Genomic DNA, 24069 nt, shown 5'->3' with positions numbered 1-24069 from the left:
TTAAAATTACCTTTTAGTGCAACTGAAAAACCAACCCAAAAAGTCAATTCATCTTTTTCTAAATTATAAACTATTTCTTACTTTTCTCTATTCATTATTATAAGTTGCTTACTATTTCTGATCCCCGACTGTTAAAAAATTTTAAGTTGTTTTGTTGTTGACTATTAATCACTATATGTGGTCTCTTGAACTGACATTCATTACAATTATCGTATTACATTTAAATTTACAAATGTTGAACACAACCATGCTGCACAGAACTAGGTTTCCTGGACTGTCCAGGGACTTAATATTGTAGAATACTTTCTGAACTGGTGAGGGGGTAGTGTTCCCTCACAGGAGTACAATATGGTTATGCATTGGTTTTTATTCATTCCAAACAATATGAAATGCAGTAGGATTTTTAAATTTTTTAAATTTAATCCACAAACAGTTAATTCTAACCAGGACTTTAGAGTATTGACTACACTTTAAATCCAGGCCATTTAACTATGAGTTACAGTTAACATTACAAAAATCACACTGTATTTATAAAGGAGACTGTGTAAAACAGTCTGAGTCCTTTTCTACGTAAACCTAGAAAGCACTAAATTTCTGGTAGCATCAGAGGAATTCATAAGTCCTAAGTACAAATAAGTCATAAAATTAAGGACTTCTTGAATTCACCAATGACGAGTAAAATCATAGAAATTATATTTCACTTAACCATGGAAAACAAAGTCAAAAACAAGCAATTATGAGATGGGTAATGTAATGGTTACTTTTATGTGTCAACCTGACTGGGCCATGGTGTGCTCAGATACTTGGTCATACGTTATTCTTGGTGTTCCTGTGAGGGAGTTTTGGGGTGAGATTAACATTTAAATCCGTGGACTTTGAGTAGTGCAGACTGCTCTCTCTAAGGTGGCTGGCCCTCATCCAATCAGTTAAGCCTTGAATAGAAAAAAAGGACCAGCCTCCTCCAAGTAAGAGAATTCTCCAGGAGACTGCTTTCATCTGTAACACTAGCTCTTCTTGGTTCTACAGCAGACTGTCTTTGGACTGGAGCTGAACACCAGTTTGCCTGGTTCTCAGCCTGCCCACCTTCAGATCAGAACTATTTTATCAGCTCTCGGTCTCCAGGCTGCTGCTCTTCAGCGTGAAACTGAAGCATCAGCTCCTCGTAGGTCTCCAGCTTGCCCACCCTCCCCTGCAGATTTTGTACTTGCCAGCCTCCATAATCATGTGAGCCAATTCCTTATGATAAACCTCTTTCTCTATATATGTAAACATCCTACTGCTTCTGTTTCTCTGGAAAACCGTGACTAATATAGGGAAGTTATTTAATTTTCATGTATGTTTAATCATGGTATTTTGAGTTGAGTAAATAAGACAATATATTTCTTTCAAGTGATTAAAAAAGACACCATCATGTGTCACCCAAAGCAAATTGTTGGTTCTATTCTAAAGCTTATATTTTACTTCTTTTTTGTTGTTCCTTCACTGTTTTTGTTCTTTAATTCATTTTCTCAGATTTGTGTTGTTAGTTTTAGAACTTGAATTTAATTCACTTCCACAGCTCATCAAATAGGTATATATTTTAAGTTTCATATCAAGTTTTCTGCCATAAAAGATCAATCTCTACTTTCAGGATGGAAGTTCTCAAACCCATCTTTGTACATAATTATAACAATTCTGGGGAGAGTGACATAGATATGAAAGATTAACATAATAAACTATACTTCAGTCATCAAGGATCTTTCTCATTTGTTGAATTTGAAACTAATACTTTATACCACTTTTCAAATAGATCACTCAAAGCAGTTATTCGTTTATTCTTAGATACATAACACTTATGATCAACTTATATACAAAGACTAACACAGAATTAACAAAATAAGGTACAAGGAAATTATACGTTTATGAAAAGTCATTCTCAAAGCTTATTAATTTAAAAGCAGTATAAAAACAAACATTATTATTAATGTTTGTTTATTAAGTGTAGATTTACATGAAAACACTGAAGTCTTGGCTTATATAAAACCAGGTTCATACCATATTATAATTTAATTACTCATCAGTCTAACATACTCATTACCTGATTAAATAATATATATAAAAATAGGTACTTACACAAGAAATTTTAAATGGTGCAAATGTTATAGGGTCTTCTCCATACAAAGGCCAATAGCGCTCACATTTTTTCTGTTTTCCAAAAAAAAGTTAGTAAATAATTGACAATTTGTTTTACTTGAACTTTAACAAATATTTTGTGTTCAGGTTGTTCTTCCTTCCCAGAAAACAGAAAAACTGCCATCAATAGGCAAGGAGCTAGGAGCTCTCAGACTTAACCAACTAACCATAAAGGTGGGCTACCATGACCTCTCCAAGATTAGTCATAAGAACCTTATTAACATAAGTGTATAAACTGTTCATTGCTACCGGCTTGGTATATAGAGTAGACTCCAAAGATCCTCCTCTAGAAAAGAAAAATCGCTTAAAAAAAAAAGTGCCTGGCACAAGGAGGTCCATGAAGTATAAAAAGTTGCCAGGCAAGTTTTAATGCTTGTAAAATGACAATCTCTATAATAACTGGCTGAATTCTTGTTAAGTGTAAAATCTGTGGCATCGTGGAAAGAGCACTCCACTTGGTATCAGAAGAATTTTGCAAGTAGCAATTTTACTGTTTGGTTGACCTTTAGTTCCTTTACCTGTAAAAAATGGGAATAATAATCCTTATCTTATATGATTGTTTCAAGTACTAAATAAGGGTATATTTCAAATGTTCCACTGGTGGAACGCTATACAAGAATAATGTATTATTTAAACTATCCACTTTTGATATTCTAGAAAGTGTAATTGAACAGTTTCCCCTTTTACTTTCCCATTTTAAACAGGTATAGATATAGTAGAATATCCAATTTTCATTGGTTTCTAATATCAAGCCCCATCATTTTAGAAACTTAGGTAAGTGAATGAAAGCCTAACTTTACAGAAGATCCAGTGATTCTGATGCAAGAAATGACGCAATTTTACCAAGACCCAATAAAATGAAACCCTTTAAGTGACAATTTAACTTAAAATAAACCTTTGGCAGTGGGAAATACATCAGTTCTTACTAAATTCTCATAGTTCCATATATATAGTAAGTGGAATTGTTACCTATAGGCTAGAATTAACTGTAAGCTGACAATACTGCTCTCAGGGCAACAAAGTAGAACTGCCTAGTATGTCAGTTTAGCTTAAATACTATTAATACTTTAGAAGCCTTAAAGCCACAAACTTCATTTCCCAGTAGAAGTTTATAGAAAATGATAAAATTAAATTATTTTGAAGGGTTTTTTTTTCTTGTTGTTTTGCCTAGTAAAGTTTTAACATCTTGAAACAGAAAACAAGTTTATAGAAGATTAACTTAGTAAGAATGAAAGCTTGTGACTAACATGCCCCTCATTCAGACGAGCAATAACTGAGTAATGATTATATTGGTATTTATATTTCAGGTATGAACTCATTACAATTGATACCAAAAATTATGTGTTAAACATCATATATACATAATCTATAATAATTTATCATTCGTTTCAGAGATGAGGAAGCTGAAGCTCAGAGGGGACAGTTCAATATACCATGCTCCAACTGCTAGTAAAGTGTAGGTCTGTTTGATTTTATTACCTGTGCTCTTTCCATTAGGTCACATTCTAAGTCAAAGTCAAGGTTATCAAATAAATTCATAGTCCTAACTGACAAAACAACAAAACTGACTACTAACAAAACACTATGAATCAAAAAAAATTAGCTTCAAATATTTCTGCATGCAATACAACTTAATTTTTCAAGTATTATTACTGATATACAGTGTGAGCTTATTAATAGAATGAAGAGAAACAAAGCCTAAATCTTAAAAGTAATTGTAAAAAAATTAGGAAGGTGAAATTTAAATTTCCTAACCACTGATTAATAGTAATGGTACTGAAGTACATACTGACAATACTTAAACAGATAACTTAATTACTTAACAGTTTGTACTGTAATTACAATTACTTAATTACTTTCTCAGTTTGTTCATTTTCTAATCTTAGACTGTTCATTTTCTGTCCAATACTGCTAATACTTCCACTATTTGTAAATGATATGGTTGGGCGGAATGACAAAAATTACTAGTAAAACTAAAGTTTTCCAATGATTTATACATCATAACATCTCACATAACTGAAAGATGTATTAACTTGTTTTATGCAACATATCCTTTACTGAAAATTTTAGTAAGAAGTTTTACAACTTTAAAATGACTTTTTACTTTAACTAATGAACTACCTTTGTATAAGGAAATTTCAAATCATCACATAATTTGTTTGATTTGTTTCTCACATGTATAGAAGCCCACACTTAAAAATGAAGACTTAGGAATTGATGCTGCAGGAGATCACAACAGTTTTGAAACTAATTTCACTTGGACAGAGTTTTTACCAATGTTAAAAATTTCAGATTAAGGAATTTTCTTCTCTTTGGAGATAAATTACAAAGATGTAGTGGTATTGGCAGACAGAAATTAGAATATTCAAGCTGTAAATTGATGAAAATTAATCAGAATTATTGAATTCAGTTTTATTGCTCAATTTTATTCAATCCATAAAAAGTGTTCTACTTACACCACCATTAAATATTTGAAGACTACTAAGTAACAGTACAAAATCTATTAAATGTATTTATAAAATATAAAAGTTTATGGGCTTGGAGATTATGTGGCTCCTTTTGACGAAATAAAAGCAACTGCAGAACACAAAAAAAGAAAAGAAGTAACTATTTTAAAAACTCGGGCTAAGAGTATAATAAAAGACCAGGAATATATATCCCTAGAAATGAAGTAATAAAAAGAATACTCCACAATTATTTTAAGTGTTAATAGTTATACATACCCTTCCCATCTCAAATTCACGACAGGCCATTACAATGATCTAAAAAGAAGTCGGGGTGGGATGAGATAAAGAATATATCAGTTAAACACAATTTTGTTTTTTCAATAAAATATACATTTCAAGAATTATTTTTTATTCTGAGCAAAAGTATGCCTGGCCTGTCAAAAAAAAAAAAAGTAGGTTTAATATTAAAGTATGAGTTAAAGAAATGATCAAAATCATTCCTTCTAAGTAAAGGGCTAACTAACTAAATATCAACAAATTAAATTGGCTTCAAATAACATGATGTATTTGATTTGAATTAAATTTTTTGAAGCTTAGAGACTTATTTCTGTGTTTTGAAATAATATTAAAGTAACGCATTCAGGATATTTACCCAATAAAATAGCAATACTTTATATACATTTAATAAAATTATCAAGGTTGAATGTATTTAACTGTCTTTGGTCATAAAGGTTATTACATTTGCTTACCCATCCCAACATTTTATAATGTAATATTTCAAACATACAGCAAAGTTGAAATAATTTTACAGTAAACTCTGTATAGGTACCATCTATTCTCTACCATTAACATTTCACAATAATTGTTTTTTATCACATAGCTCTCCCTCCACTCATCTATCAGTCTATCTTATTTGGTAGTTGTCTTATTAGTACTGACATAGGACAAGATTCAAAGTATTATCACACCCTATTCTTGAAATATTTCAACAAGTTTGTCAAAATTTAATGAGAAATCCTAGCCATCAGTTGCAGTTTTTTAATAAACATTAGCTATAATTAACATATCATTATGGCTCAAAAGTCATGTCATTACATGTAATACTTACTACAACATTGTACTCCCATATCATCCTCCAAAAATCTATTACTGTATTTGCTAAAGGTCCTTGGGTTGCCACATATGCTTTTGGCCCATAAACACCCTAAAAGGGTTAAAAGCAAATTTCATATTTATTATGATTAACAAAAATATTTCCTTACCTAAATTTTAAGTTTTCAAATTTTATTAGTAATACTGCTGTTTTCACCTAAACCATTTCCAAATAATTTTTCTTTAATAGTACATAAAAGCATGACGAAATATATTTCACTTCAGCTTCTGATGAAATGTTAACTACTTTTGTGTAATTATTAGACGTGATGCACAGAATTCATAATTAAACCTCCTTGTGCTAATTTTAAAATTATTAGTTACCTAGGAATTAAAAACAAAAGCCTTAGTACCTAGTCAACAAAGCTAACTCTAGCAGAAACATAAAAGCATGCATCAATTCTAAAAGATAATACTAGAACTAGCTAATAGTTCTTTCTTACCTAGATTCTTCCATAACTGCCTTTAGTTACTTATTCAACTTAAAGTGTTTTAAGCACCTACTATGTATACTCTAATAGTAAACCCAAGAATATATCAAACAAAATAGTGGACTAAAATACTAAACCAGCACATAATTGAATCATACAGTGAGTCAGTGTTATTAAGTGCAATTAAAAACTAGAACTTTTAACAGATGTCCTTATGAAAGAACATAAACATCAATAATATCTGAAAGAACGAACTACCTACGTGTTAATTTTTGTTTAACCTATTAGTTTTGGGTTTTGCCATAACTGTAGTAAAATTGACTCTTTAGTAAAAACAGTTTTTATTTGAAACCATGACTGTTCAATGTTGACATAGATATTAATTTTACCATATAACTCTTACCACCTTAATATTTTTCTCAACAAAATATTATATTAAGATATGTATAGGGGCTTCCCTGGTGGCGCAGTGGTTAAGAATCTGCCTGCCAGTGCAGGGGACACGGGTTCGAGCCCTGGTCCGGGAAGATCCCACATGCCGCGGAGCAACTAAACCCGTGCGCCACAACTACTGAGCCTGCACTCTAGAGCCCGCGAGCCACAACTACTGAACCTGCATGCCACAACTACTGAAGCCAGAGTGCCTAGAGCCCATGCTCCACAACAAGAGAAGCCACCGCAATGAGAAGCCTGCACACCTCAAGGAAGAGTAGCCCCCGCTCACCGCAACTAGAGAAAGCTTGCGCGCAGCAACGAAGACCGAACACAGCCAAAATTAAATAAATAAAATAAATTTTTTTAAAAATTAAAAAAAAGAACCTTAAAAAAAGTATAAATACCATATATAAAATAATTGAAATTATACTGCCATATAACTAGAAAGATTCAAAAGCACAGAATAACAGAACAAAATAGTCTTTTATTTACTCAAGTAGCAGTTTGAATCTCTCTTTGCTGATAAATATGTAAAAAACTTGACTGCTTTTGATCAAAGAGTATCCAAAAAAGGTTATCTATAAAGACTATATTTAATCTTGCATTTCAGCTGTCACTTGAAACATAGTGACAATTGCCAAAAGTTTTTAATCTAAGTTTATATTCTGTAATTTTAAATCAGTATTACCCAGTAATTCCAGCCCTGGTAATTTATTCTAAGAAATTATTCAAAAGAATAACAATGTTCAGGGCTTCCCTGGTGGTACAGTGGTTAAGAATCCGCCTGCCTAATGCAGGGGACACAGGTTCGAGCCCTGGCCCAGGAAGATCCCACATGCTGCGGAGCAGCTAAGCCCGTGTGCCACAACTACTGAGCCTGCGCTCTAGAGCCCGCGTGCCACAACTACTGAAGCCTGCGTGCCTAGAGCCCGTGCTCCACAACGAGAGAAGCCACCACAACGAGAAGCACACGCACCGCAACGAAGAGTAGCCCCCACTAGCTGCAACTAGAGAAAGCCCGTGGGCAACAATGAAGACCCAACACAGCCAAAAGTAAATAAATAAAATAAATAAATTTTTTTTAAAAACTTAAAAAAAAAAAAGAATAACAACGTTCACTGCAATATTACTATCAAGAAAAACTGGAAACAACCTATACGGTTCAACAACAGAAATGACCATGTACATTTGTGTACCTAAACTCAAAGGGACAAATGAGAAGATTTAGCAATCAGTAAGGTGTTTATAAGTCTTCAGTGTAAAAGAAGAAACAAAAATAGAAAAACTTTATCTCCACTGTCATAAAACCAAGCAAAACTCTTTATGAATAAGGAAGCTAGAAGGAAAGCCCATAAACATATGTCATGGCTGTGCTTTTATTTTTACTTCTTTTACTGTTGGTATCATGTTAGGCAATTTTAAAATTTTTTAATAGAATTAGTATGTAGGAAGACATTAAATATGGCAGAGAAACACCATTTAAAGTTAATACATACCTTAATAAAATTTGCATTGATATAGTCTGAATCTTGAGAAGGGGTCTTTAAAGTCAACTTAACTCGGCTGTGATCAACTACAAGAAAAAAAAAAGGATTTCATAAATTATGACCCATTGGCAGACAGGTTTTTTTTCTAACAAACCATAAACAAGATTAAATAAATAACTAAAATTATTTACTTTAAAAAATAATGAATGGGACTTCCCTGGTGGCGCAGTGGTTAAGAATCCGCCTGCCAATTCAGGGGACACAGGTTCAAGCCCTGGTCTGGGAAGATCCCACATGCCGCAGAGCAACTAAGCCCATGCGCCACAACTACTGAGCCTACTCTCTAGAGCCCACGAGCCACAACTACTGAGCCCGTGTGCCACAACTACTGAAGCCCATGTGCCTAGAGCCTGTGCTCCGCAACAAGAGAAGCCTCGGCAATGAGGAGCCAGCGCACCGCAACGAAGAGGAGCCCTGGCTTGCCACAACTAGAGAAAGCCCGTGCGCAGCAACAAAGACCCAACGCAGCCAAAAATAAATAAATAAATTAAAAAAAAAAAAAAATGAATGAAAATTGACTCTAGGTACCAGCAGGATAATTTCTAACATATTGACAGGAAGTCTGATTGTAAAGCTGTGTTTTAAAGTTGGAATCAGAATAAATCTCAGGAGCTCTTTTAAAATACAAATTCCTGGGCATCGTCCTAGGTTTACTATACAAGAGTCTGAGGTTTAAGTTTCTACAGTTTTTAACAAGCATACTAGGTGATGAACACTAACCATTTATACACAAATACATTTGCCAAAGTTCTTGTAAGGAAATCTAACTTTCGTATTTCCCAAGAAATTAGAAAAATTAAGTAAACTGTGACAAATAAATGAATTAAGATGATGTATGAAAAGTGCTCAACACTGCACTTCACCAGTGATACTTATTATTAGGTAATCTCCACTTAGGGTAAAAAAAATCTTTACAAGAAAGTCTCAAAATATAAATTTTATTAATTTTATAAAATTATGTAGTTTTATTTTTTAAATAAAGGTAATATCACTATGATTTTTAAAAATTAGATCTTAAAGAAAGATACAAGATGAGACTTCCCTGGTGGTCCAGTGGTTAAGAATCCATGCTCCCAATGCAGGGGGCCCAGGTTCGATCCCTGGTCAGGGAACTAGATCCCACATGCCGCAACTAAGAGCCCGCATGCCGCAACTAAAGATCCCGTGTGCCGCAACTAAGACCTGGCGCAGCCAAATAAATAAATAAATAATATTAAAAAAAAAAAAAAAAAGATACAAGATGAAAAGTGAACTGCCCCTGTCCTTGAATTCCAGGGCTCTCTCTTTTCCAAAAAAGACACTATTAAAGTTCTTTTTTCATTCCGAAATTTTTATGCATATACCTATATACTTTGAAAAAGCAGACAAATACAATCATACTAAACATGTTGTTCTGAACCTTGTTACTTTTCAGTTATCAATATATCCTAGAACTCTTCCCAGAGCAAAAACAGATCACCTTACTCTTTTTTTAATGTTACATGGAATCCATTATATGGACGTTTCATTATTTATTTAACTAGCTACACTACTGATGGGCCACTTTTTCTTACTAGACACACTACTACAATGAACACTGCAGTACTTGTATCTGTTACCAGCAGTACGAGAGGGTAAGTTCCTAACAGAGGAATTGCTACTTGCCTTCTAAAAGGTATATACCAACTTATGCAAGTGTTATTAGTAAGAGTAACTAACTGGGTGTTATCATACATTTTAATAGTTGACAATCTAAAAAATAAGACATCAGACTTGCATTTCTTGAATTATGCAAATGGTTGCGTATTTTCATATAGTTGTTTGTATTTCTTTTACCAAAACTGCTTGTTTATACCCTTTGAACATTATCCCCATATGTCTATGTTTTCCTACTGATTTATATGAAATCTATATAAAGAGAGAAAAAATCAGCCCTTGGTCATAGGTAGTGCAGATAGATTTTTTTTTTAATTATTTATTTATTTATTTTTATTTTTAGCTGTGTTGGGTCTTCGTTTCTGTGCAAGGGCTTTCTCTAGTTGCGGCAAGCAGGGGCCACTCTTCATCACGGTGCACGGGCCTCTCACTATCACGGCCTCTGTTGTTGCAGAGCACAGGCTCCAGACGCGCAGGCTCAGTAGTTGTGGCTCACGGGCCCAGTTGCTCTGCGGCATGCGGGATCTTCCCAGACCAGGGCTCGAACCCGCGTCCCCTGCATTGGCAAGCAGACTCTCAACCACCGCGCCACCAGGGAAGCCCAGATAGATTTTTTAAAACTTTTCATTTAGAACTAATTTTAGATTTACAGAAAAATTGCAAAAATAGTATAGAGAATTCTCATACATCCCTCACTCATCTTCCCTTAATGTTAACATCTTACTTACATAACCATAGTACAGTTATCAAAATGAGAAAACTAACATTGTTACAATACTATTAATTACACAACAGACTGTATACAAATTTTACCAGTTAAAAAAAAGTATATTTTTTCTTTCCAGGATCCCACAATACACTTTGTTATTATTTCTCCTTACTCTCTTCCAATCTATAAAAGTTCCTTTGACTGATTTTTTTCTTATGACTGGAATGAGGTTACGCATTTTCTCCAGAACAGCAGAGAACAATCATGTGTCCTCAGTGAGAAGACACACCAAGGGGTTCATGATGTCAATATGTCATGTTACTTGTGAGGTTAACCTTGGTCTTGGTTAATTTGGTGTCAGCTGGAGTCTCCACTGTGAAGTTACTATCTTTCCCTTTGTAGTAAATAAATATTTGGGGACATACTTTGGGCCTATGAAACCCTAAAGTAGTAGGATTATCTAAGATTCATGGTCTCCAGATTAGAAAGGGCCATAACATGTAACATGCCACTATCATTTTGGTCCTTTCTAATCCAGGGACAATGACTACTAAAGGCAATTAAAATACAAAAAGACATACAGAAATGGTAACAGATACAAATAAACTTCTTAGCAAACTTTTTAAAAGGACAACTAATGAATAACTAATTTATTTGCCAATGACCCGAATTTTATACATTAGTACAAAGGCCCAGTTCTGCCGATTTCATTTATTTATTTTTGGTGAAATTTTCTTTGGAAATTTGTAGGAAGAGATATATAAGAAAGACACAGTAGCTTCCAATTAAAATTATGTATCTCCTTACCATGTTTCCAGGAAGGAGAATGTTTACATGTTTATCAATGCTTTGTTTCTTATTTCACTCCATCCTACATGTCTTTTTTAAAAGCCATTTGGGATAAGAAATATACACATAAAAAATCCTATGCTTTGGGTAAATGACAATAGAATAATTCAGTAGTTAGGACAATGACAGTTAAGTAACTATACGAAGCTTCCTCTCAACCATGTTTGCCAGAAATGATGGGTCCCAATTAATTACCCTTATTCATGTGGCATGTTAGCCTCTATTCAAAGTATCTCAAAGCCAGAGACTTTGTACAATAGTTGGTTTACCATTGGATCCTTAGTAAATGTTTTGAGGATTGTGAATACAAATGAGAACAGTGGCTCCCAAATGATAGTCAAGACTTGTGCCAAGCTGCTTGCGACATGCAAGCTGGGAATTTTTTTCGAATTTTCTGTGATGGAAAATTTTATGCATATACAAAAATATGATAGTATAATGAATCCCCATCTATCCATTACCCAACTTCAGTAATTAACAGTATTTTGCCAATCTTATTTCACCTATGGCTAATCATACAGCAGCTGGGGACTGGGAAAAGCAAATTAAGATGCAAGATTTCCAAGTTGCATATTCTGCAGTAAGTTTGATTCAGTCAGTTCAAGATGGGGCACAGAAATGGCTTTTTTTTTAAATGAAATAATGCCCTTTGCACGCAGCAACATGGATGGACCTAGAGATTCTCATACGAAGTGAAGTAAGTCAGAAAGAGAAAGACAAATACCATATGATATCACTTATATGTGGAATCTGAAATACGACACAAATGAACATATCTATGAAACAGAAACAGACTCACAGACATAGGTTACAGACTTGTGGTTGCCAAGGGGGAGGGTGGCAGGGGGAGAGAAGGACTGGGAGTTTGGGATTAGCAGATGCAAACTATTACATACAGGATGGATAAACAACAAGGTCCTACTGTATAGAACAGGAAACTGTATTCAATATCCTGTGATAAGCCATAATGGAAAGGAATATGAAAAAGAATATATAAGTATAACTGAATGACTTTGCTGTACAGCAAAAATTAACACAACATTGTAAATCAACAATGCTTCAATAAAAATTTTTAAAAAAGAAATGGCTTTTTTTAAAACTCTAAAGCACAGGCAAATTTTGCAGTCACTACTTCATACTATATAATCATAGTATATTTTTTTTTATAATTTTTTAAAAGTTTATTTATTTATTTTTCATTTATTTATTTATTAGGCTGTGCTGGGTCTTTGTTGCAGCACGGGCTTAATTGTGGTATGTGGGATCTTAGTTCCCCGACCTATTTATTTATTTATTTATTTATTTATTTATTTAGGCTGTGCCAGGTCTTTGTTGCGGTATGTGGGATCTTAGTTCCCCAACCAGGGTTCCCAGCAATTGAACCTGGGCCCCCGGCATTGGGAGCACGGAGTCTTAACCACTGGACTGTGAGGGAAGTCCCAATCATAGTACATTATTGAGAATTTAAAAATCAATATTATGCTGTGTATAACACATAATGCATATTTTAATATTCTTCATTGGTGCTGTTATTAAGCATAAACATGAATAGAAATAATTTAAAGAATATTAAAGAAATGAAAACAATCATTCCTCTCCATGGTTTTGCAGACTGCCTCTACAATCTCCCAAGAGCCCAATTCCAAATAGATAAAACCAATATTCACTACACAAGAGGCTCTTTAAAGTAGCCACATTTTTTTCTTGAACAAACATCAACACCTATTGCAACAACAAAAATATATGTTGTCGCCTCCAAGGAAACACACCTATTGATAAATCCTAGGTCTGAGAAATAAAAGGATCTCCATAATTAATATTGGGATGTTTTAGCCCTTTTCAACAGACAAAAGCACAGGTCATCCTTGACACAAGAGTACCTAGAAATTTCTTAATTGTAGGACTAGCCTCAGTGTTCTACCATAAAATAAACCAAATCTCCAAGATGGCTTGAGAAAAAACTAAGTGATCTCTGAATAGTGATGAAATTACTTTTAATGGATCAAAAGCAAGGATGTCTGCTCTTGCCACTTCAAGCTAACAATATACTAGAGGTTCTAGCCAGAGCAATAAGGCAAAAAAGACACTCAGATTGGAAAGGAAGTAGTAAAATGGTCATTAGTTGCAAATGACAAGATTCTGATATGTAAAAAATCCTAGTTTTCACAAAAAAATACTAAACTAAATACTAAAATAAATGAGTCCAGGGCTTCCCTGGTGGCGCAGTGGTTGAGAATCTGCCTGCCAATGCAGGGGACACGGGTTCGAGCCCTGGTCTGGGAAGATCCCACATGCCGCGGAGCAACTAGGCCCGTGAGCCACAACTACTGAGCCTGCGCGTCTGGAGCCTGTGCTCTGCAACAAGAGAGGCCGCGATAGTTAGAGGCCCGCGCACCGCGATGAAGAGTGGCCCCCGCTTGCCGCAACTAGAGAAAGCCCTCGCACAGAAACGAAGACCCAACACAGCCAAAAATACAGAAATAAATTAATTTAAAAAAATGAGCCCAGGGAGGTCAGTGGATTAAAAAAAAAAAAAAAATCAACATGCAAATGTAAATTGTATTTCTATATACTAGTAATAAAGAACTTGAAAATACAATTAAAATAATTCCATTCACAATACCATAAAGACTTTTTAAAAAGAAATACAAGATTTGTACACTGAAAACCATAAAACATTGCTGAGAGAAATAAAGAAGATCTAAATAAATGGAGAGAGACATTCTATATATATATTTCATACCTTCTTTATCCATTCATCTGTTGATGGACATTTAGATTGGAAGAGTCAATATGGTTTAAGATGGCAGTTCTCCCTAAATTGATCCACAGATTCATCACAACTCTTATCAAAATTCCAGTAGGATTTTTTGCAGAAATTGACAAGCTTATCTCACAATTTATATGGAAATGCAAAGGACTCAGAAGAACCAAACCAATTTTTTAAAAATAAGAACACAGAAAACGTAACACTTCTTGCTTTTAAAACTTACTATAAAGCTATAATGATCAAGACAGTGTGATATTGGCTGAAGAATAAGTCAATGAAATAGAATTAGGGGTCCAGAAATAAACCCTTACATTTACAGTCAGATGATTTCCAACAAAGGAAAGAAGGCAATTCAATGGAGAAAGGATAATGTTCAACAAATAGTGCTGGAACAATGGCACATGCTCAAAGATTATTTTAGACCCTTACCTCACACCATATTAAAAATTAACTCAAAACGAATTATAGACTTAAATGTAGGAGCTAAAACTATAATACTTCTAGGAATGAAATGAGAAAACATAGGAGAAAATCTTTGTGAGTTTGGATTAGGCAAAGAGTTCTTGGATTGAATATCAAAAACATGATCCATAAAACTGATAAACTGGACTTCATGAAAATTAAAAGCTTGCACACTTTAAAAAACACCATTAAGAAAAGACAAGCTATAAACTGGGAAAAAAATTTGCAAATCGTAATATCTGAAAAAATACTTGTATCTAGGGTATATAAAAAACTATTATAACTCAACTTTATAAAACTTTATAACTTTTATAAAAGTTATGAACTTTTATAACTTTTATAAAAAATCAATTTTAAAAAACTACAAATGATTTGAAGGGACTGTTCACCAAAGACAGTATACAGTGGCTAACAGAACATGAAAAGATGCTCAACATCATTAGTCATTAGGGAAATGCAAACTGGAACCATAAGGAGATACCTCTATTATTCTAGTGGATGTGTAGAGATACCTCTACACATCCACTAGAATAATTATAATCAAAAAGACTGTCAATAACAAGTGTTAGCAAGGATGTAGAGAAACTAGAACCCTCATACACTGCTGGTGTAAAATGGTACACAGCTACTTTGAAAAACAATTTAGCAGTCCCTTAAAATGTTAAACATAAGCTTCTGGGACTTCCCTGGAGGCGCAGTGGTTAAGACCCCATGTTCCTAATGCAGGGGGCCAGGGTTCGATCCCTGGTCAGGGAACTAGATCCCACATGCATGCCACAACTAAGAGTTCGCATGTCACAACTAAGGAGCCGGCGAGCTGCAACTAAGGAGCCCGTGAGCCACAACTAAGGAGACTGCAAGCCACAACTAAGACCAAATAGACCCAGGGCAACCAAATAAAATTAATTAATTAATTAATTAATTAATTAAATTAATTAATTTATTTAAAAAAATAATTTAATAAAATAAACATAAGCACAGACCCAGAAATTCCATTCCTAAGTATCTACCCAAGAAAAATAAAACCATATGTCCATACAAAGATTTACCTAGAAATGTTCATAGCAGCATTATTTATAATGTTCATCAACTACTGAATGGATAAACAAAATGTGATAGCCATACAATGGAATACTAGTGAACAATAAAAAGGAATGAACTACATACTAATATATTATACAACATGGATGAATCTCAAAAACATGCTAAGTGAAAAAAGCCAGACACAAAAGACTACATATTGTATGATTACATTTATATGAGATTTCCAGGAAAGGAAAATCTAGAGATGGAAAGCAGATTAGTGGTTGCCTGAGGCTGAAGATTACAAACTGGCATAAGTGACCTTTTTGGTGTGATGGAAATATTCTAAAACTGTATTGTGTTGATGATCGTACAACTCTATAAACTTTTTTTAAAGATTGCTTTCCATTTATAGTTATTACAAAATATTGGCTATATTCCCCCATGTTGTATAATACATCCTTGAGCATATCATACACCAATAGTTTATCCTTCCCACCCCCGCCCCCATATTGCCACTCCCACTCCCCGTAGCCACTAGTTTGTTCACTATATCTGTGAGCCTGCTTCTTTTTTGTTAGATTCACTAGCTTGCTGTATTTTTTTTAATTCCACATATAAGTGATATCATACAGTATTTGTCTTTCTCTGACTTATTTCACTTAGCATAACACCCTCCAAGTCCATCCATGTCGCTGCAAATGGCAAAATTTCCTTCTTTTTCATAGTTCAGTAGTATTCCACTATATCTATTTCTATATTTAAAATACCTCTTTATCCATTCATCTGTTGATGGACACTTAGGTTGCTTCCATATCTTGGCAATTGTAAATAATGCTGCTATGAATATTGGGGTGCTTGCATCTCTTCAAATTAGTGTTTTTGTTTTTTGTGGATATATACCCAGAAGTGGAATTGCTGGGTCATATGGTAGTTATATTTTTTGTTTTTTGGGAAAGCTCCATACTGTTTTCCACAGTGGCTGCACCAATTTACATTCCCGTCAACAGTGTACAAGAGTTCCCTTTTCTTAAAATGGGTAAATTTTATGGTATGTAAATTATACCTCAACAAAGCTGTTTTTAAAAATATACCATACCTGCAAGCACTGGGCATGCTAAATACTCAAAGGAAATTGACAATTTACATTATTCTTATGATAGTAAGAAAACATTATCTCTAAATACTATTACTTTCAATATAGTTTTCCAAATTAAAATGACTAGAAATTTATGGGAAACTGACTTATCAAACCTTAAATAACTTAAAGGGAAAAAGGCACTGCTACTCTGCCTATAGCGCTGTAATTAAGAGCTCAGGCTCTAGGGCAAGGTTTCCCAGCCCCAGCACTACTGATATTTGGGCCTTGCACAGTTCTTTGTTGCGGGGAGGCTGAAGCCTCTGTATAGCAGGATGCAGTAGCATCCCTGTCCTCTACCCACTAGATGCCAGTAGCAGCCTGCTCACCCCACATCCTAGTCGTGACAACCAAACCACCTCCGGACATTGCTAAATGTCCCTTCAGGAGCAAAATCACTGTAGTTGAAAACCAGTGCTCTGGGTACAAACTGCCTGGGTTTAACTTCTCACCACCCTATTAGCTGTGTGACAAGGTATTTAACCTCTCTCTGTCTCAGTTTTTCATCTGCAAAATGGCATATAATAGTACCTACCTCATAGTTTTGTTGTGATGACTATGGTAAATAGTCCATTTACTATGGAAATTGGCAAGCAATACAAACCAAGGCTTTTATTTTTCAGAGGGGCAGTTGAACAGCATACCACTGACCTTCCCCCTCTATCTCTATTTAAAATCACAAAGCTTCCCCCTTCTATTCTCAATTTTCTCTATGTACCTCCTACTATATTATTCTCAATAGCACTAATTACTGTGAGAGAACATAATATGTTATTTGAATTAATTGTCCATCACCTTGACTAGAATATAAGCTCCACGGGGGCAGGGAATTTTGTCAGTTTGTTTCCTGCTGTATCTGCAGCACATAGTATATGCTCAAAGCTTTTTATAAAATTAATGAATGAAACACAACATATGAAAACAGAAACCTGAAGCTATTTGAGATTCATTTCCCCAGATGATAGAAAAAGAAGGTGGAGAAACTGTCTCTTTAAGAGTATGTGCATTAATTACAGAGCACAGTAAGAGGACCTTAAGATTATATTGCTTAATTTTAAAAAAACTGTCCAGAAACCTATACTATTCACTATTCTGAAGTGGACTGGTAAGAAAAGTAGAGTATATTTTCCAAAAGCTTAATGAATGGTTACTATATACCAGGGATAATTGTAAGCATTTTACATGCACAAAATAATCTTTAAAAGTATTATTATTTTAATCTCCATTTTGAAGATGAAGAAACAAAGGCACAGAGAGGATGAGTCCAAAGTCACAGACAGCAAGTGACAGAACCAGGATTTGAACTTCCAGAGTCAGAACTCTTCACCATTATGCTATGCTGCCGCTTTGTAATAATTTTGCTACTACCAGCCACCCGCAGATCCCACAGCTGAGAGTAAAGCTGAACAACAATAGAAAGATGAAGGATTAAATTTATGCAAAGAAGACAGTAAGAAAGAGAGGGAAGGAGACAAGAGAGAGAGGAGGCAATTTGAAAAAGGGATATTAAGGGAGAAGAAAATTTCAAAACTAGGGACTGGTCAATGACATCAAAATAGTTAACAGAAAGGAATAAGCACTAAAAAAAGACTACCAAATATGGCAATTAAAGTCATTGGGAAATTTATCAAGGACATTTTAGAAGAACAAGCTTTAGGAATGAATGACATTTTGTCAATTGTATCTCAATAAAGCTAGGGAAAAAAGGATGAATGGAGAGTTGAGGGAATGGTGTCATGGAATGTATATATTTCAAGATACTTGAAGGAAAAGAGAAAGACTACTGGTAGCTTTAACAGATAGCAGGTATGATATAAATTTTTACTTTATAAAATGGGGACCCTTATGTATGCATGCTTTTAGAGGTAAAGGTATTTTGCTAGAAAACTATGCTATTTAAGAATATAATTATACTATCGTTATTAGAATATGATGTTATCAGTCTTAGGCATGCCCTCAGAGATACCCTCAGATATCATATTTAGACTACTAAGAACAGCAGACACACAGGCATGAATCATCTTATGGTTCATTTTTAATGCATAATTTATCAATTAAGGTTCTTATTGTTAATAGACAATAGGTAAGAGTTAATATTTTTAGCATTTTACAAAATGTATTCAATTATACTTATTGAATTATGTCTGTATTATTTTATTTTAACAAAATAACTTCTTTGAATAGGGAGTCCACAAAAGGTATTTTTACTTGGATTTTTCATTATTTAAAAGTGAGTTAGTATCAGAGTAATTGTGATGCTTAAAGAAAAATTAAACAATAAAACAACTACAACAACAAAACTATTATCAGAAGGAAAGGCAAGCACAATCACAAATTATTATCATTTATTTATTTAGAATAAAGCAAGTTTAGGCTATAAAACTGCTAATTAGCATTTCCATTTGTTCCATTAATGGCATTTCAAACTTACATGGCAGTATGTCCTTATATCTGTTCTTTTTAACATTTTCTTCTTTTTCTCCAGTGGCTGTGGGATAAATCTTTTCTGTTCTATACTTGGTTGACAATCTTCTTAGTCGCTTAAAATCAAAAAAAGAAAATTCAAGTTCAGAAAAACATTAGTATTTCAAAATTTTAATGAAAATTTTAATGATAAATAGCTCTTCATTGAATTTTGCTAACCCTGATTCCTCACAACTCATTTTCTTGTTTTTCTAAGTTCACAATTTCTCCTTACCCCTTAATAATTAACCCTAAGATAATTTCATTTTTAGCATAAGTGCAAACATAAGATTAATACTCCAAACAGTAGTAAAAAACAAAAGGGGGGGGGGAACACTAGAATAAAAGTAATTTTATTTAAATAAATCATTAATACGCTGAATAAGAATATTTAACTCAGGGTCTCAAAAAGCAAATTTGAAAATCATGCCTAAAAGATTATGTACAAGTTTCTTTATTTCTTCTCTCACTAAACCGTGAGCACCCATGATGTGCAAGCCTCCTTCCAAGGCATAAGCTAACAGTTACTTATAAGACACTGCAAAACAAAGTTCTCTGATATTGAATTGGAAATGTCTAACAAAGACCAATTCTGCTTATTCACTGCATTACAGAAGTGGTTTGTGAGTTAGTGACAAATTCTTACCACATATGGCGATAGGGATGTTCTTTGGGCTGGAATATTTCTGCATGTCAGTAATACACTTCCTGCTTTCAGAAGCACTGAAAGTCAGCATTGTGAATTGTTTAAATTCACTACTCAACTACATTGCTGAAATTTAATTTCAAAGGAGCCTACTTTCTTCCAGGCTTAAAGACATATTGAAGGCATTCTAGTTTTACTATTCAACAAAATTATTAAATACAAATGAAAAAGAAATCTGGTAATGTTTAACTTTTTCACCATTTTATTTTTGTTCCTGGTGATGCTAATAATTAAGCAACTAAGAATATTATGTCTATATTTTTAAAAAATCACAGATAGAACTTTAATTCAAGATCCTTATTCTTGTATTGACATACTTTAAACATATACCACTTGAAATAATCTTAAAATAGACCCTTACACATAGAATAGTAAGCTTTCTGTTCTTCTCTGAAAAACTACTAAACTTTATCATCACAATCTTAGAGATCTAAAGCAGGAATATTCATTTTTAAGATGAAAAGACTTAACTAGAATCTTGTTCTGCACTGGCACAATGCCAAAGCAAAATTCTCCACATTTATGATGTTATTTCCTGTAGTAATAAAGTTCTCAAAGTATGTAGGTGTACTGGGGGTAAAAATTGTATTTACAAAGTAAATGGGCTGTTCGTGAGGGTGAGGGAAAACCAGAACGTTGATGCAATACTGGTAGAAAAGAACATTAGCACAACCCCTAAGGAGGGTAATTTGTCAACTACAAATACACATAACCCTTTAACCGAGGAACTGCACTTCTACAAATTTGTTCTCTAGATAAATGACACACACTCATGAAATGATGTACACACTAAGTTATTTATTGCAGAATTGTTTATAACAGCAAAAGACTGCAAAAATTGGAAAAGACTATTAATAGAGGACTGGCTAAAAAGATGTTTCATTTATACAATCAAATATGACATATGTTGAAAACAAATGAGGAAGCTCTTGATATACTGTGATATGGAAAGATCTCAAAAATATATATTAAGTGTAAAAAAGCAGAGAACACAGTAGTGTATATATAACTATTGGTGTTAAAAAGAAAAAAAATGCATTTGTATTTGCTTGTACATGTGCATAAAACATCTCTGAAACTATTAACAAAAGTTGTTGTCTATGGGAAAGAGAATGAGTTGCTATAGGAAATGGATGGGAAGGAAACATTACTATACGTCCTTTCATACTTTTTGGATTACATGAATGCATTACCTATTCAAAAATAAAATGTTAAAAAAAGTAAAAGAAAAGATTATTCATAATTTCATTATTCCACATTAACAAAGATCCTCCCAGTTACTAACATATATATCTCACATATTTAACCAGAATTTTTGCATTTTCTCTGCTCAAAGATTTTCATCTTTAAATATAGTACCTTAAAGTATTACAAAATATTCTATGTGAATGTGACTAACAGAAGGATATCAATCCAAACAGTTGCAGAAACACAGGGGGAAAGGAATATAACTTAGGTAACTGTCACTGAAAAAACACACACACACACATACACACATATAAAAAAACTACAAAGCAAAGGGAAGAGGGGATGAATTTAATTATAAAATGTAAATGCACTTCTGGAATACCTGCTGCAAACACTCCAAGCATTTCTTCTTTTACAAGACAAATTATGTTATTGAGAAATGTGCAAAACAAAGTTTTTATAGAAAATGACTTCTCATTTCTCATATAATGAAACTTAAGAACACTTTTGTGTACAAATAAATATCTAATTTGAGTTTGAATTTTTATACATTCAGTTTTCTTAAAGACCAGCACAGCATGGGATGCCTTCTACTGGCACGGTTCCAATGAAGAATGTTCTATTAAAATAAGTCTACATACGTAGTGTACTTAGAAATTTTCATACCCCTTAGAGATACTAATCTATGATGTAGTATAAATAAAACAATGGTGGCCTATTAAACATAAAAACTGTTTTGTACTTTTTAAAAAATTGGCATCAAAAAAATTCTACCCAACTGTATTGAAAAGATATCCTCAAATAGGAACTTATTTCCTAACAAAAAGATCAGCTTTATAGTTAGTTGCTTGAATTAAAATTCTTGATCTGACACTCTCTGGCTATAAGACACTGAATTAATTTAACCTGTGTCTCATCCTCTGTGATCTGAGGATAATGCCTACTACTCTCACCAAAGAGCCTGGCATGAAAAAATGGGCTCAATAAATGTTAACTATTACTACTGAGTAATTACTGAAACTCTTTAAATGTTATTTGCTACTACAGATTTCTTTCTTTAAATAAAACCTTTCTTAGATCAGAGATCAAAAGGAGTCACATATTCTAGGCCAATTTGTTTGCTTGGGAGTGTTGAGTATTTTAAAGCATGCTTCATTCATATTGTCAAATTTGCGCATGCTTCAGAATCACCTGGAGGGCTTGTTAAAAGGAGGATTGCAGAGCCCCACCCTCAGAGTTTCTGATTCGGTAGGTCTAGGATGCAGCCTGGGAATTTGTATTTAATGAGTTTCCAGGTGATGCTGCAGCTGTGCCTGGGGGCTGTGCCTGGGGGCTGTTCGTAAGAACCGCTGGCATAAGGTATGTTCAAGAGGAAGGAGTATGGTGATGGACTGCATGGAGGAATGGATGTTGATTTTCAACAATTCTTAGATTCCTCTGGATTTTATGTACAGATTGGCAGCATTGACAATTTCTGAAAAGTGATTAGGGATTTTTCTTGGGAGGAGGAGCACGGATTAGTGATGATGAAGGAAAAATGTAATTATCAAGTAGCAAAAAAAAGGGATGGGGAGGAGATCACTGTTCAGCAGCAAGTGGGAGCAAAAAAACCACACCACCTATAAACAAAAGTACTTAAATGAAAGAATTAAAAGGTTCTGAGGGAATTCCCTGGAGGTCCAGTGGTTAGGACTCGGCACTTTCACTGCCAGGACCTCAGGTTCGATCCCTGGTCGGGGAACTAAGATCCCACAAGCCTCCGCGGCGTGGCCAAAAAAAAAAAGTTTTGAGATTAAATTCTAGATAAACTGGGAGGTACAGCAAACCAAAACTCCTTCCTAAATCTCTTAAAACATCAGAATAATACAACAATGTACAGATCTGGTAGCCCTTGACACCAGCAGCATGTAATTGGTAAACAAAACAAAACACCATAAAAAGATGCTTTCGAGATTCGACTTTTAAAAATTATCATGATGATCATCTTTCTGTGTCTTTGTGTATGCTCTTTCTTTGCTTCTTAGTGGTCATTCCACTCACCTCCAAATCTTATACATCTTTTAAGTCCTAGCTCCTTCAGAGTTTCTTACTCCCCTCATGCAACAATAATCTTTCCCTTCTGAGTTCTTCTTAGACTGTATATGTACTCTTGAAACACCATTTCCTTCTCTTTATGATAAATATATAAAGAGAATACATCTTATTTCCTCTACTAAACTCTAAACTCTATGAGTACAAGATTACTGTCAGATTAAACTGTGTAATGCCCTGCATCCCTGGAGCATATTTAATGCTTATATGTTAAATAAATTAATCTTAGAATAAGATTTGAATGCTGGCCTAAACGAAAGAAGACGGTTTTGTTCTTTGAATACCACACCAAATTTAATGTCCCAATAGTACTTGGGAGGAGACGTAGCCCCACCAAAGTTCATTAACTATGAAATGGAAAGTACCTACACATATCATTTCATTTTAACTTCTGACCACCATTTCCATTGCCTGTAGTGAAGTTGCCAATATGAAATTGAGAAACATGCCATATATACTAAGGAACATTATTCGTAACTACAGTGCTAAGTGACAGTTTGTATGAGAACAGCACTGAACTAAACACTAATAAAATAATTCATTTATTAAGCTACACATAATTACACTAAAGCAAGAAAATATTTTGAATCATTTACTGTCCTAACTGGCAAAAATATAGCTAAATGGTATATTTACATAAACTTATAGGTACTATTCACACCCCTTATCATGTGTGGCTTTTTTTTTTTTAACTAAGCAAACAAACAAAAAACCTTTAAGAAAGACATTTTCGACTACCCTTAAAAGTCTTGAGAAAGTCACATAATAAACTCATATAATTCCATTCTTATCTCAGAGTTTCTATTCTAAAAAGCAAGCCTGATTATTTTAATTTGCCCCACGCTTAAAAA

General features: G+C 33.9%; 1 protein-coding gene and 1 long non-coding RNA gene across 3 annotated transcripts in view; one reads left to right on the top strand and one right to left on the bottom strand.

Moving 5' to 3' along the window:
* Positions 1-1306, top strand: part of LOC137768814 (uncharacterized) — an 81113-nt gene extending 79807 nt beyond the window's left edge. Inside the window, exon 4 of the long non-coding RNA XR_011074811.1 lies at positions 1027-1306. This is a non-coding gene — a long non-coding RNA (uncharacterized lncRNA). The remainder of the gene's footprint in view (positions 1-1026) is intronic.
* Positions 1-24069, bottom strand: part of PTPN12 (protein tyrosine phosphatase non-receptor type 12) — an 89489-nt gene that overhangs the window by 37245 nt on the left and 28175 nt on the right. For both annotated transcript variants that reach the window (XM_068550439.1, XM_068550440.1), the window contains exons 2-6: positions 19202-19310; positions 8134-8210; positions 5728-5823; positions 4896-4934; positions 2113-2184 (exon numbers count right to left, since the gene is read on the bottom strand). In XM_068550439.1, coding sequence (XP_068406540.1) covers positions 2113-2184; positions 4896-4934; positions 5728-5823; positions 8134-8210; positions 19202-19310 — 393 coding nt within the window. The remainder of the gene's footprint in view (positions 1-2112; positions 2185-4895; positions 4935-5727; positions 5824-8133; positions 8211-19201; positions 19311-24069) is intronic.

Source organism: Eschrichtius robustus, chromosome 8 (genome assembly GCF_028021215.1).
Source record: "Eschrichtius robustus isolate mEscRob2 chromosome 8, mEscRob2.pri, whole genome shotgun sequence".
NCBI lineage: Eukaryota > Metazoa > Chordata > Mammalia > Artiodactyla > Eschrichtiidae > Eschrichtius > Eschrichtius robustus.
Note: the sequence above shows the minus strand (reverse complement) of the source record. Positions and strands in the feature narration are given on the sequence as shown.